The sequence below is a fragment of the Lepisma saccharinum genome, chromosome 1 (genome assembly GCF_977018435.1).
Source record: "Lepisma saccharinum chromosome 1, izLepSacc3.1, whole genome shotgun sequence".
NCBI classification, from domain to species: Eukaryota; Metazoa; Arthropoda; class Insecta; order Zygentoma; family Lepismatidae; genus Lepisma; species Lepisma saccharinum.
This window is the reverse complement of record NC_139229.1, coordinates 179,009,747-179,023,896: the sequence shown is the minus strand read 5'-3', so window position 1 is coordinate 179,023,896 and position 14,150 is coordinate 179,009,747. Positions and strand designations below refer to the sequence as shown.

General features: G+C 36.4%; 1 protein-coding gene across 1 annotated transcript in view; it reads right to left on the bottom strand.

The window, feature by feature from the left end:
• Positions 1 to 14,150, bottom strand: part of LOC145987409 (nose resistant to fluoxetine protein 6-like) — a 59,947-nt gene that overhangs the window by 31,529 nt on the left and 14,268 nt on the right. Inside the window, exons 7-10 of the mRNA XM_083121895.1 lie at positions 13,712 to 13,886; positions 9,089 to 9,276; positions 2,769 to 2,898; positions 1,999 to 2,188 (exon numbers count right to left, since the gene is read on the bottom strand). Coding sequence (XP_082978021.1) covers positions 1,999 to 2,188; positions 2,769 to 2,898; positions 9,089 to 9,276; positions 13,712 to 13,886 — 683 coding nt within the window. The remainder of the gene's footprint in view (positions 1 to 1,998; positions 2,189 to 2,768; positions 2,899 to 9,088; positions 9,277 to 13,711; positions 13,887 to 14,150) is intronic.

Genomic DNA, 14,150 nt, shown 5'->3' with positions numbered 1-14,150 from the left:
ATTTATTATTAAAGTCCGCTTATTGCCGTAGAATTAGGCAACACACATAACGCCTTAAAAGGGAACCGAGTATTTCAGGATCTAGGTGTCCCATTTTTATTGCCGGAGACAGTACATAGCCATAGGCGTAGTTTCGTCCGTCCACTTGGGGTGTGGCTAAATGAGACTATCATTATTCATGCTTTTATCCATTACGAAAATTATCATGGCCATTCTTCTTGGGGTAGTTTGATTTGATTTGATTCAATTTTTATTATTTAGCGTCGCTTTTCTGCCACTTTTGGCTAATCACGACGATGAGAATGAGTGATGATACGATGAAATTGATGAAGGGACACTCACAAAAAAACACCCATGTCCATATCCGGGACCACTGGCATCATAGCGTGTGTTGACTTTCGAGTGTCACTTTCATGAAAGGACTATTATAGATGGGAGCAAATTTATTAAAGAGCACTTTCTTTAGAATAAAGAAGGTATAATTTGAATATATTATAATATTAATTATATTTGTGTTGATGGTTAATCCTGTGTTCATGGTAATGAACAAATTATAATGCTGCAAGACATTCAAAAGCCCTATCTTCGTACGTAATGTCATACTACAAATATAAATTTCTTTCATTTCTCTACAACTTTACATTTTCCTATTTTTACTACAATTGACCTACCTTCTGTTCTATTCTGCATCAAAACATAATTTGAACTTCTCTCCTTAAGTCACACCACAAGAGTAACACATGAAATTGTTATTTCTCAGATGTAAAGTTTCATTATGAATTTCCGTATTTTTTTGGATGGTTTCTCTTTCCTTAATTATTTTGTACATGTGTCGAGTTTCTTGGGGGGTACTAATGTCTGGTCCTGAGGGCTTAGCTTCCCTAGCCCCTTACTAACTGCGCCCATGTTTCAAAATTCAGATTTTTATTTCTTCCTATAAAATGTGGGTATTCATATTTTAACCGAACCAACGAGAGTGTTTCTTATTGAAGTTGCCTTTTAAATAACGGACAAAGGTAAGTATGTCTTTAAGCCTGTAGTGAAGGAAGTTTCGATTTCGCAATGTTTTGTTTTTCACTTCGTCCACTACATACTTCCACTCTTCAATTCGGACAAGACCTACAATTAAAAGTGGGATTCGAACCACTGACAATGCAAGTACCCATTCTCCCAAAAATGTACGATGGAGGTGGGAGGGAGAGAGAGAGGGGGGGTCTACAGATATTGATTTATTCCCAATAATCCAAACGTATCAACGCTTTAACCACATGCACACATAGTTGAAAACAAGGGTCTATTTAGGCTGCTGACTGAATATGAGAGAAAGTGATATCCCAACAAATAAATATAAAAAATGTCAAGAAGTATGCAATAAAAAAGACAATTTTAATAGTATCTTCACCCAGACCAAATCAAAGAAAACAAAGTTAATTGATTGATTAATTGAATTTTTGTTATAAGTCCACTTTATGCACAGTATGGCTAATCGGAACTGGACCTACAGTTTAATGTGGGATCCGTACCGCTATGTGCCTCTACCGGGTATCGAACCCGGCACCACTTCATTACAAGGAAACGACCCTACCACTGCGCCATCGGGGGGGGGGGGCTAAAGAAAACAAAGGGAAAGATCCTCCAGGCAAATTGAAAGTCATGGACACAAACTGGAAGGTTTGTAGAAGGTCATATTTTTAACCTTTAGTGTTTGTGGCAGTAATGGTATTGACGGCCTGGCCTGAAGATTTCATTTGTCGTTGCTAACACAACTTAACTTACAAGACGTAATATTGAAATACATGACATGTAAAACATACGAGAATTACCTTACCTTGAAACATGCATAGACCACACTTGACTTCATATGAGATTCTTGATTGCCACTGGCTGAAAACCAATTCTATGTTGTTCGAATGTAACTTTCTGCACCTTAAACTAGGTTACTAAGCCAAACTATACCATGTTGGACTCGAAATTTTCTCCTGAGAGTACGAATCTTACCTCCATATCCCTTGACGCAAGCAAAGATAATCCAGCAGATGCCAAGGGCCCATCCAAGCCGGTGAAAGGAGGAATAGAACGACGCTTCCCACACATTGTACTCGTGGTCACTTTTATAATGGATGTGTAGAGTGTAAAGGGCAGCGATACAGACAGCTGTAGAGAATAACCAACCTACAGTTGACCACATCTACAATTAAACAACAAGAACAAAAATCTGGAGTCTTTAAATGTAGCGCAAGATATAACTGTTTTAATTAGGGAAATATTACAAATACAATATTAGGAACCTTATACAATGGTGATGTTTATGCCTGGAATATTATATCCAGCAATGACGACGTTCACACGCAAACAACATGTGACGATCAATTATTTGCACGTTCCAACATCCAACGAATAGTAGTAACTAATTTCAATACAGAGTTTGAGTTCCTTAATGCTATTTGGTCGATATATGATTGTTATTTTTTTGGTAATATTTTGGTTAAATTGTGAGGCATATTTTTAGATACCCTTATTTTCCGTGACAAATACGAATGGTTTTTGTTATTAGTGCTTAGTGCAAGAATTTGTACTATAAGATAAATATACTACGTGGAAAAACAGAAATAGAAATATTTGAATTCCTTGGAACTTGGATTTGCTTTTATTAAGAAGTAGTCAAAGAAGAATTTCCCATAACTTGAATGACATCTCGTGTATGCCGTCAGTATGCTTGAAAGAACGTATGAAGTCTATGTACACACAACATAGTGACATTTTCTTACATGAGAGATCTTGACTTCCTTCCCTCTGGTTTGGTAGAGGTAATATCCCATGGCAAGTCCAACGAGGTACGGAGAAGCCCTTGTGTAGCTCGGAAAGTACACGTGCATTAAATACTCGTGAGAGGTATCGCTAGAAAGAAAATAATATTATTAACCATATTCTTCATATAAAAAAAAAATGCGAGCTCCCGTGTATCTGAATGGCTATGTCAGCTTTGATCGTCTCATCCGAAATATACCTGTAATGGGACTTGATGCACTAGCCATACGTCACTCACTAAAATACAACTGTAGATGCTTAGGTTTTGGATGTTGCGCCACGGAATGAGCTGAGTTTCAGGTAAATATTGAGGTTGGCAGGCAACAAGTAATGGTATTTCAGCATCCATGGTGGATTGGTGTCCTAGGTTCGAACCCTGCGTTAGGCATGCCCATCTCGGTTTTTCTCATCATCGTGTTTAACCTAGATAGTAAGTAGAACACGATATAAAATAACAAGAAGTACGAATCCAGACCTGAATTAGTGGTTTAAAAACACTAAATTTAATGCAAATTCTTTTACAGCACCATTAAATGGTGGCCTTGTCTTTTTAACATTGTCCACGAGAAAACTGAAAATACTTAGAGGAAAGAATATCTAATTGAAAATGATGGAAAGAAAATACTATATGTGTGTAGAACCCTGAGTTTTTTTTTACTATGGTACCCTTTGCGTAGGTGCTACATTTTACTCTTCTGCCCGTCGTCGCCTTGTAATCAAGGGGTCCCGGGTTCGATCCCCGGTGGAGGCACATAATGGTTCGGATCCCACTTTAAACTGTAGGCACAGCCCCGATTTGCCTTCTGTACATACACCAATTCAATCAATCAATCAATTCTCATGCCAAATTCACGAAATCTTCATCCTCTCGTTGTTCTTCACGCTTGTTACGATTGAGAAATATTGGTAAATTTCATTGCTATTCAAATTATTTTTCGATTTAAGGATTTTTATTTTTCAAGGAGGTATAAATGTTTCTTAGTTAAATTGTAATGCAGTTTCTGCCGGGCGATAAAGAACGCAGAGCAAGTTGAAGGTTGCATTCTTTTCTTTTGTGTCAACAATGCGTTCTTTGTCGGTCGACGCTGCGCTGGTTTATTAGTAAATTTAGCTTTCATTGAGTTTCTTTCTGAATGTCTTTTAGAAGGGGTAATTGTTGTGGCCTAGAAATAACTTTCCGTTGTCCAAATCTTTTGTTTAGGGAAGAGAATTGCGCAATCCCGCTACTATAAATACGGAGAGATTAGTTGGCAAAGATTATTACATTTCCAATTTTAAAGGTAATCACATCGCGCGTCAGGGTCCAGGCTGGGAGAATACTTGCATTGTGTTCAGTTCTCCCTTCCCCAATGTCCGGTGTTTTCCGGAAGCTACCTTTGGGACTAGTGTTGGACAACACAGTCTTTAAAGGGGATTTTGCAGGCTTTCATTTGATTAATTTTTATACTAAATCATTAAGAATCAATAACTATTATAAATTTAGCTGGAATTAGCACTAGTCAGTGTGACTGCAATATTAATTCATGATAAATAAACTAGGGTCATCTAAGATATACAGTCTTCTCGTCGAGTTAGTTTAGTTTTTTTCTTAACCTTTCGGAATTCTCCTGGTCAGGTGGTTCCGTTAATAACTTCTAAATTTTAGTTGTTTCAAACCTAGAACACTCCTGGTCAGGAGGTACAAGTTAATAATTTTTCGGTACTTTCCTGGTCAGGAAGTTCAATAAATAAATATAATTTTTTTTAGTAACATTAATCCGAGAGCACACTTCTGGTCAGAATGTGTACATTAATATCTTTGCGAATATAGAATACATATCCGATCGGAGTCTGAATACTTGCGACATTGGGATAAAGTTAATGGTTTCATTTATTGGGTTGTTTTTGTAGAAATTATTGAAATGGCTAGAATAAGTGATAGGCTGAATATAGTTTTTTTGTTATTGGGATTCCTTAAGTGATATTCTATTGTGATATCAGTAGCCGGTGGCGTTTGAGAAGGGTAGAAATTGGTTCACCTGTTATATTGTGTTAAGAGAATTCCACGTGGACATTTGTAATGTATGCGGCCGAAATGGCTTTTATAAAGGGTAGAGAATGGTTCCCCTGTTATTGTATTATGAATGTTTTTGAGGTAGACTCTGAAGTTGGTAGTACACCTCTTGAACTCCGAAGAGCATAATGTAAGTGTGAAAAGATTACAGAAGCAGGAATATTGAGTTTATGACTGATAATCTATTAATATATTTTTTTTGGTACAGTCTTGAATACCAGTCGTAATATCGACCTTTTGTGAGATTGTTAATATACCCAGTTGTTGAAACCGAGTTAAGGTTGTTTTAAATCTTTAAAGGATTAGGATATGTAGTAGAAAAGGGAGTGCTCTTGGCTTTATGGTTATTCAGTATCAAGTTTCTTACCAGATAATTGAAGTTGTTAAGTAAATTTTTCCTTTTTATTTTTAACATGCCCAGAACTTTGTATATTCTCATTTTTTCTCCAAATATGCTTGAGATCTGTAAAATCTTCGATTAATGTACAAAGCAAGATTCTTCACTTTGTGTTACTTTCGGTGATGGGTATTCTTTGCAGTTCTATGGGACAGACTTTGATAAAGACTAGCTAACATTGCACAGGGACATGTTTCTAGATGTGTGCAGAACGAACAAAGAAAATGTGGCCAACTTGTCAGACATTACAAATATTTTTAAGTAGAGAAAACAGTGGTCATGCGTGAAATGCTCACAGAATTTGTGAAGTTTGTATGGGTGATTTTAACTATACCTGTTACTTCTTGTACCTCTGAGCGGTCATTTTCAGCACTTAGACGATTGAAAACGTTTTTGCGGTCAACAATGACCCAAAAAAGATTGAATGATTTGGCAATTTTGCATGTTCATAAAGAAATGACTAAAAATATTGACATTACCAAAATTGCAAACAAATTCATAAGTGCAAATGACGTAAGAAGGAATGTGTTTTATATTGAAAGTTAACATGTCATTATTATTATTATTATTGCTTGGTACCTAAAGTTAGTTATTTTGTAGTTTCTGTTCACAACAAAATCCTTGCATAGTTCTTTCTGCAATACAATTAAAATTATTTGCATTTATGAAGATTTTTTCATTTTAATTTGTATGAATGTGGTATTTCCTTGATAATTACAGATCTAACCGCCATTGATATGCACCCACAGAAATTTTGGAAAGTCGGCGCCCTTGATATAACTAAGAGAAATTGTAGGCAGCGAAGTCGGTCTTGAGCCTGTGTGTCGTGTGCCTTTCTATTGTTGCATCCCCAATTAGATTAGATAGAGCAGTCAACATTCCAGCAGAATAAGAACGAACATTCTTACATTATCATCTGTGGCACAGTGAATTATCTTATGTGGGTATAACCTCATTACTAATGTTATTTGTACAGATCTTGATGTGCTTGAATAGTTACTTTGAATATTTTTATTAAATTATCATTATATGTGTTATGAAAAATATATACCGTACAAACAAAGTAATTTCTCCAAACTCTGTAAATAAATACGGAGTATATACTGAGAAAAACAATTGTTATTGGATATGGAGAATATAGCTTACTGGATTTTTAGTAATTACATATTTCAAATAACAAGATAAGTACAATAACACTAAAGAAGACACTGAAGAATTCCATGCAAAGCATTACCAATGTAACAGAAGCGCATATTCTAGGCTAACTAGGCTATATGCGAAGCGAGACTAATATACAGACGAGAAAATCGATTACAAGTTGGGAATAAAATCGTTCATTTCAGTAAGAATAATGATGGTGAATTTGGAGTTCGCAACCTGATTTCTTAGCACTTTGCAACCTGACTACCGTTAGCACGGCAACGTTGCTTCCTTGAGGACGCCGATAATTTAGGAAAATGGGTCTATCTACATCTCATATACGGCGTTTACGCGAGCCTTCGCCCTTCTTTCATAGTTTGGGGCTAAATTTAGTCCAGATCTTGCACTGCAATGTAAGGAAATAGAACACAGGCAATTGAGTAAGCAATACACCCAAACGTCCACCCTTACCAAAAAATGGCTTTGCCTTAAGGGACATCCCATGTCCAAGTGACTCTGAATCTCCATTTTTAAAATTAAATAAAATGCTGTAACTTTATTCTATCTTTTGAGTGAACAATCCAAAATTGTCATTTGGGTGACATTTCAAGTATAAAACATAATTAAGTTAGAATGTAGAAGGTATCATAGGTAACATATTGTTCGTTTATTTAACGTTTTGATTAATCTTTGATTCTTATTGTGTCCCACCCGTGACACCAAATAACCATTAATTTCTCCTTTAACTGTTACATTTGCCCCTCAACTCCACTAGAATATTCAAGGGTCAATTACCTTCTCTATTTATCTTAAATAGTTCATTTTCCATAATTTGATAATTTATAGAAATTAAAATAAATTTGTTTTGAAGTCAAGAGGCAGTGTTTCGTCTGTCCCACCCGTGACATAAAATTGTTCACTTATTGTTATAAATCTGGGAAAGTATTTTAAGGGAAGTTATGTTTAATCAACAATGTTAAGTTTCATATTTCACTGCCCACAAGCTGTAAGAAAAACATTGCTTAATTATCAGTAGAATAGTTACTTTAATATAAAAAGTGTAGTTCGGGCAGGGTTGGCAAAATTTGTTTTTTTAAAAAAAAGAACAAAACAAACGGTTTTTTGTTGTATAAAACATTTTTTTTGTTTTAAACAGTTTTAAACATGAGTTTAAAAAAACATGTTTTAAACATGTTTTAAACAAAAGAAAGTCAACCTTTTCCCAGTAAATTATAGTTAAAGTCGTAAAAGAAAAAAAATACTCATTTTTATGAGTACAGTGGCGGAAAGGACAGTTTATTTAACTTCTGAGAAAAGGTTTACCATACTGCAGGGAAGGGGTGTGCGGGACAGAATTTTTTGGGTCGGGACGGGAAATTCTTTAAATCCCGACATTCGGGAAGGAGAAAATTCTCAATTTCCCTACAAAGTCGAGAAATTTTCGGAACGGGATATGTTCGAAATTTCCCAGAGCTTTTGAAAATCTTGAATTCTACACGTAATTTCCATCTTAAGTGCTTGTTTTTGCACTTCTGGTACAAAAACTAACAATTTCCGATAAGTTCCAGACATCTACAATGCAGAAAACGTCGAGAATTGACGACTTTTTAAAATGATAATTCTGTATTTCCCGAAAAGTCGGGAAGTAATTTTCCGAAGTCGGGATCGGGACGGAATCCCCCCCGATCCCGGTTCCGACTTTTTGGGATCCCGCACACCTCTACTGCAGGGACAAAAGTTGGGGGTAATAGCCCCCTTTTTTCCGCCACTGCTGAAGTAGGTTAGGATTCATATTCATCTAAATTTCAAGAAACTAAATATTATAGAATTACTATCCTCGTCCTGGAAAAATCAGGGTGAAATATTTACTGCTGCCTGAACAGTTTATATAGCAGAAAACAACCTACAGTGTCATAATAGATTCTCCAAATCAATTTATCTTTCCAAGTAAAAAAAAATATTTTACCAAAAGTAAGCATCTGCGCTTCATTCAGTTATACAAACCAATGAATCGTATCGCATGAGAAAAAAATTCACGTCATGATCAAAATCACGCACTGTGTATTCAGATATTAGTTTCCAGCTTCTACCAGTCTCAAACATATAGGACGGTAGGAAACAAAGAACTGAGAAGTTTCGATTTCTACAGTAAAGCACGCGTCTTTCTTGTCGCACAACAGTTTTGCTACCTTGTGCATTCATAGCTAGCCTGCCTAACCTAACAACGTAGGCATTTAGCCTAAAATTAAAAAGCTTTCTCCCGTGACGTCAGTACATAAGGTTGCTCAAATGTTGTGCAATAAGTAAGACACGTAAAGCATGAATTAATTGACACAGATTTAATGAAAATACAGGGTTGCCAAACAAAAAAATATCACAGACTATAAAATATCAAGTACCAAAATGTGTTTTAAACACTTCTAAAAAAACATGTTTAAAATACATTGTTTTAAACGTTTAAAACATTTGTAAAAAAAACAAAGCAGTGTGTTTCAAATGTTTAAAACAAAGTGTTTTAAAAACTTTTGTTTTAAACATGCCAACCCTGAGTTCGGGTGTCCAACCCGTAAGGGTGACAATGGAATGCCCCTAAGCCTTTCTTAATTTCATTGTCCTCGTGGATAATAGAATAGACGATTGAGTATTTTACTGATGTTGAGTACACTAGTGAAAATGTTGTAATCACTTACTCGAGTACCATTGCCCAGGGATATTCTTCGACGAAGGTAATCGCAAACGGGATGGCCACGGAGGCCAGAGTGAGGAGCGTCAACCAGCACATGCCAATCTTCGGCCACTTCCATAGGGGGTACAAGATTAATGGGGAGAAGACAAACAGTTGCATGTCTACCGAGAGATACCACGACTGAGAGACGCACTGGAAACGAATAAAAAACATTAATTAAATCAATGAAACAATGTCACGTTTAAAAGGAGATTTTTGATCTTTCATTCGTTGCTAATAATACACCCCAAGTTGAGGAACTCTCGATTCTTCGAAACTGTCTAATTTACCGCCGACAGAATTGAAGGGGTTAACGAGAATTAAGATGTCAACTGAAAATTATACAGTCCTGTATCTCCTGTGCAAATACAAAGTTGTGGGTTATGTTCAATACCTCCTTCTATTTTGTTATATTCTGTGTATCAGATGTTGGAGGATCTGAGTACAAGAAGAGCCTTCAGTTACTCTCTGTTTTAAGGAAATGTGGGATCTGTCATTCTTGTGTTAAACCCTTCAAATTGGGTGTAGGCAAATGATGATTTTGGGGCTCCTGGTATGTGTTACACGTAGCTTGCTTCTAAAATGATGCATACACCGCCTCCCCTTATTCAGGCCCGTAGCTAGAGGGGGGCAGGGGAGGCAACAGCCCCCCTGTGAAAAATACAGAACATATTCCTACCTGGAATTCTCACTAATCTTTACAATAATATTCTGTATTACTGTCGCAACATAACAAAAACATTTATTGATTTTGTGATTTATGAAGGTGGATTCCGTATAATGTCGTATCCGGATTGGGAGGAATGAATTCCCTTCCAGTTTCAGACTTCGGGAAATGATTTCGCAATTTTCATTTGTGATATTTTGAGTAGTCTTGTATTAAAGGTGCCTAATGTGTTTGGATGTTTTCCTTGGATGTGTTGCTATGAAGTTTGAACTGCATAATTTTTTGTTTCCCAAGTTTACCTTTTGGTAATAGCGATTCATGTGATAGAGAGAGGGGAGTGGATATTTTTTTTATTTTACTTAGCGTTGCTTTTCTACCACATCTAGCTAATCGTGACAATGAGTGATGACGTGAAATTGATGAAGAGACACTCCCAAACAGTGTTGCAACCACAGGGGGCCAGGGACATTGTCCCCCCAATCTTGGACGAAAGTTCACTCTAGAGGGGGGGGGGCAAACATTGAAGTAAAGAAACATGACTAGTAAAATCTAAGAACAGCAGGACAAATGGATACTCGAGATGGAATCAATTTTCAAGTGTTTCTTGCACTTTTCTTCCAGACGGCTAAGGGCACTTGCAGGGGACACAGAGGGGCAATTGCACCTTCGATTTCAAATTTTATACAAATAAAAGTACATTTCGTAAAATTTTCTTGATCGCTTCGCTCACAAGCGAAATATCTGCTATTCATAGGTATAGTGCAAGTTCTGAGCCATAGCTAGGGGGCGGCGGAAGTCAGCCTTGGGAGCCAAAACGATCTAAATGAAAAAAAAAATGTTAAAGAGAATGCCATGGCGTCCGTGATATTATTTGCGCCCTATTAAATAAATATTGTTTTCAGTTTGCAAATATTTGGATCTAAAGATTTTTCCTGCTCGCTTCGATCCCAATATGATTATTTTCTGTAATGCATTCTAAATTACCAGAGAGAGAAGTAAGGCCAGATATAGGCATATACTTCAGGTTGTTGCTGCTTAAATGCATGAACAGTTGTTTTGAGAAAAAGGAGAGCCCTCATTTGAGAGATAATTTGGCGGAGGAATTGATCATAATTTAGCATTAGCATGGTGCATATGTATTTTCATATTTTACGTTGCATATGTGTAAAATATATGTTGTACATGGAAGTTATACAGTACGTGTCATATATACAAAAATAATATTGTTCATCATGCATATTCTTTCAAAAAATACAGTTTGTGTGCTTGTTTTCCATTACCAGCTAATATGAAATTGAACGTGTTAGAAAAATATTTCAAATAATTTGTTCAAACACAAATGCTTTAGCACCGACTTCTACCCCCTTTTGCATGATTTTCGACGATAATAACGTCTTTAATGTTACTATTATTACTACCACTACCACCACTATATAAATATTATTAATATTGGCACGTTTCTCATGGTACTTCACCCCCTCTCCAGATAAAAAATTATGGTTACGCCTCTGCTCACAAAGAACACTCATGCCCAGGCTCGAACCTGGAACCCCTGGCTTCATAGTGTGTTATGTAACCATCCCACCATGGAGGTCGGCTAGTGAAAGATGAAGGACAGCTTACTGGCTCAAATTATTATCCAACACGATGAAAATGTGGTAGTGTTTCACATTTATTATTTCGGTTAGAAAGCGATCAAATTTGTAGTTTGATACGGGTTACACTTAGCATCTTATGGAGTGTAAATATCAATTTCAAATCTTATGAATCATTTTTCTATGCAAACACATCAAATGTGATAAGCAACATAGGTGTGTGTTATGATATCCATTTTATAAAGGAAAAGTTAAGTTTTAACCCTGACTGTTTGCATGATATCGTTTCCATAGCATGTTATATATTGCTCTCAGAATTTTAAACGGCAGTAAAAATTAATGCCATTTGCAACTGCAAAGTTATCAATGGATTGCATACATTAAGGACAGAAGATGCCATATGTCGATTGCTTGTAACATCGAAAGTAGAATTAGACAAGTAAATAGTGACTGAGAAGAGTTGCTTGCCTTGATGCCCTGTGCACACTGTGAAAGTTGTCTGTGTTATCATGAAGCACCCTATGAATATAGGTTCAAGAAAATGACAAGTAGAAAAAAGCTGCAGTGAAATAAATATGATTGATTGATCAAATTGGTGTTTTAAGTCCACTTTATGCACAGTAAGGCTAATCGGGACTGAACCTACAGTTTTAAAGTGAGATCCGAACCACTATGTACCTCCACCGGGAATCGAACCCGGGACCCCTTGATTACAAGGCAACGACGCTACCACTGTGCCATCGGGGAGGCTCTAAATACGATTGAAAATCTCTCAAATTATATTCTATTTACATTGTGTCTGTTGTAGACGTTGTCTGTTAAAGTACCCCAGGCACAACCTAATTTTTTGACAAATTATTATGTCAACTCTTCTGCTAAGGAGTGGATTCTCCTAATTTTATTCATCTATCTTAAGCCATTCTGTGAGTGGCAGAAATCAGTATCAGCGTAAAAAAACTGATGTTTGGGGTTTGTACACTTCTGCTCAAAAAGTGGTGGCGATAAGCGGCCCAGAGACCTTGTGCCGCGGAAATGGGGTAAGGCGAAGGAGGCCCCTTATATCGTTCGGTTTCGTACCATAGTCATTAAGGAAGGTATTTTTCATAATGTAAAGAGGATACAACATTTCCCTCCTATAAAACTTGATATGAAATATTAATGATGACACTGTAATCCAAGAAGTCATTGATCAATCAAGGGATTCCTATTTGTTTGTCGGGTGTCAAACACATGTATTTCAACAACACAATATTTTGCAAAATTATTAACGTAACCAGTAAGCAAACATTGTCTGTAGTGATGCAAGAGACTTTCATTTGAAGCAAATAGAATCCGTGGTGGAGTAAGAGACCCATGTTTCAATGTTTTAGCAAGTAGGCCTACAAAAAATGAATTACACATTTTTACACAATTCATCAAAGTCTAGATAATATGTAACCATTATTATTTAATTAATTCGATTTTTCTTGCATAACACAACACAATGGTGTTGTTGGATTCTCGTTAGATTCCTTTGTGCGTAAAAATCTTGCATACTGGAAACTAGAGGGAAACATTATGGAGCACGATTTATAAATGACTTCCTTAATCAGTTCTGCAGAGAAGCCCAAAGCTGTTGGTATATATTAATCCTGTATTAACATTATGGACCTGTAAATATAAAGTAGATACAGTCCCGATTAGCTTATTTATTTTAAATTTTATCTTGGTATTCTTCGGTAGTCCGAAAGGTTATTATCGAAATATTGTTATTTGATGTTGCTCGAACTTTTATTGTTCGTTGGAGTTTCAAGATAACATCCCTTTCCTGTTACTTATTACTTTTGTAGTAGGGGAGGGGACAAGTGCCTTTCTGTACCTTGCTATATCTGTCAATGCAACACAATATATTAAAAAATTGCCCCCTCTAGGATTGACTTCGCCTCCCCTACAAAGAAATCCTGGCTACGGGCCTGCCCTTATTACCATTCAATCCTTTGAAACAGTCATTAATTGCATTGGTTAGTACAGCAGTTCAAACTATGAACCTGTTAAAAATATTTATTCACTTATTCACTTAAGGTAATGGACGTCAATAGCGTTGGTAGGCTATCATCAATTCTCCTGAAAATTATATAGTATAGACTCCTTATGAATAATATATTTTCAAATGTATTTTATTTAGTATTTCATTTTCTATGCTAAACAGTGAGAAAACTCCAATTAGCTCAGAAACAAGAGCTCTGATATAGTTAAGCCCATATGTAGATAATACCTTTAACTTTATTGAATATCAAGTATTTGCTTAAAGAAAAAATATAAGTATTCTGCACACAAATAATTTTACCTGGTCACGTGAAATGGGGTGAACAAAATTGTTGACGTAGACAAGAGAAGCCCACCAATTGTTGACGCAAGCATCCCTCGCAGGGCCCACCATGTAGTGCCACATTGGGCCCTCGCCCAGGCGATACATGAGAGTGGCATAGAAGCCAACCATGATGGCAAGAGCAGGAGTCAGCCTAGAAAAGTAGACAGTACAGCGACATTAGGGATGTGAAATAGCAATATCCTCTATTCCTTTTCACATAGAGCGTGTATCCTAAGTCTGCAGCAATATTACCACAATCGAAAACAAAATGCATAATAAATCAATCAATATTGCGTATATGTATGTGATGGGGGGGGGGGGGTTTGGAGTAACACCTCAGTCCACCTCAGAATTTAAATTTCAAGCAATTTTTATTAGAAACGGGTCTTGGGAGTATATATGCCAGTGCCATCGT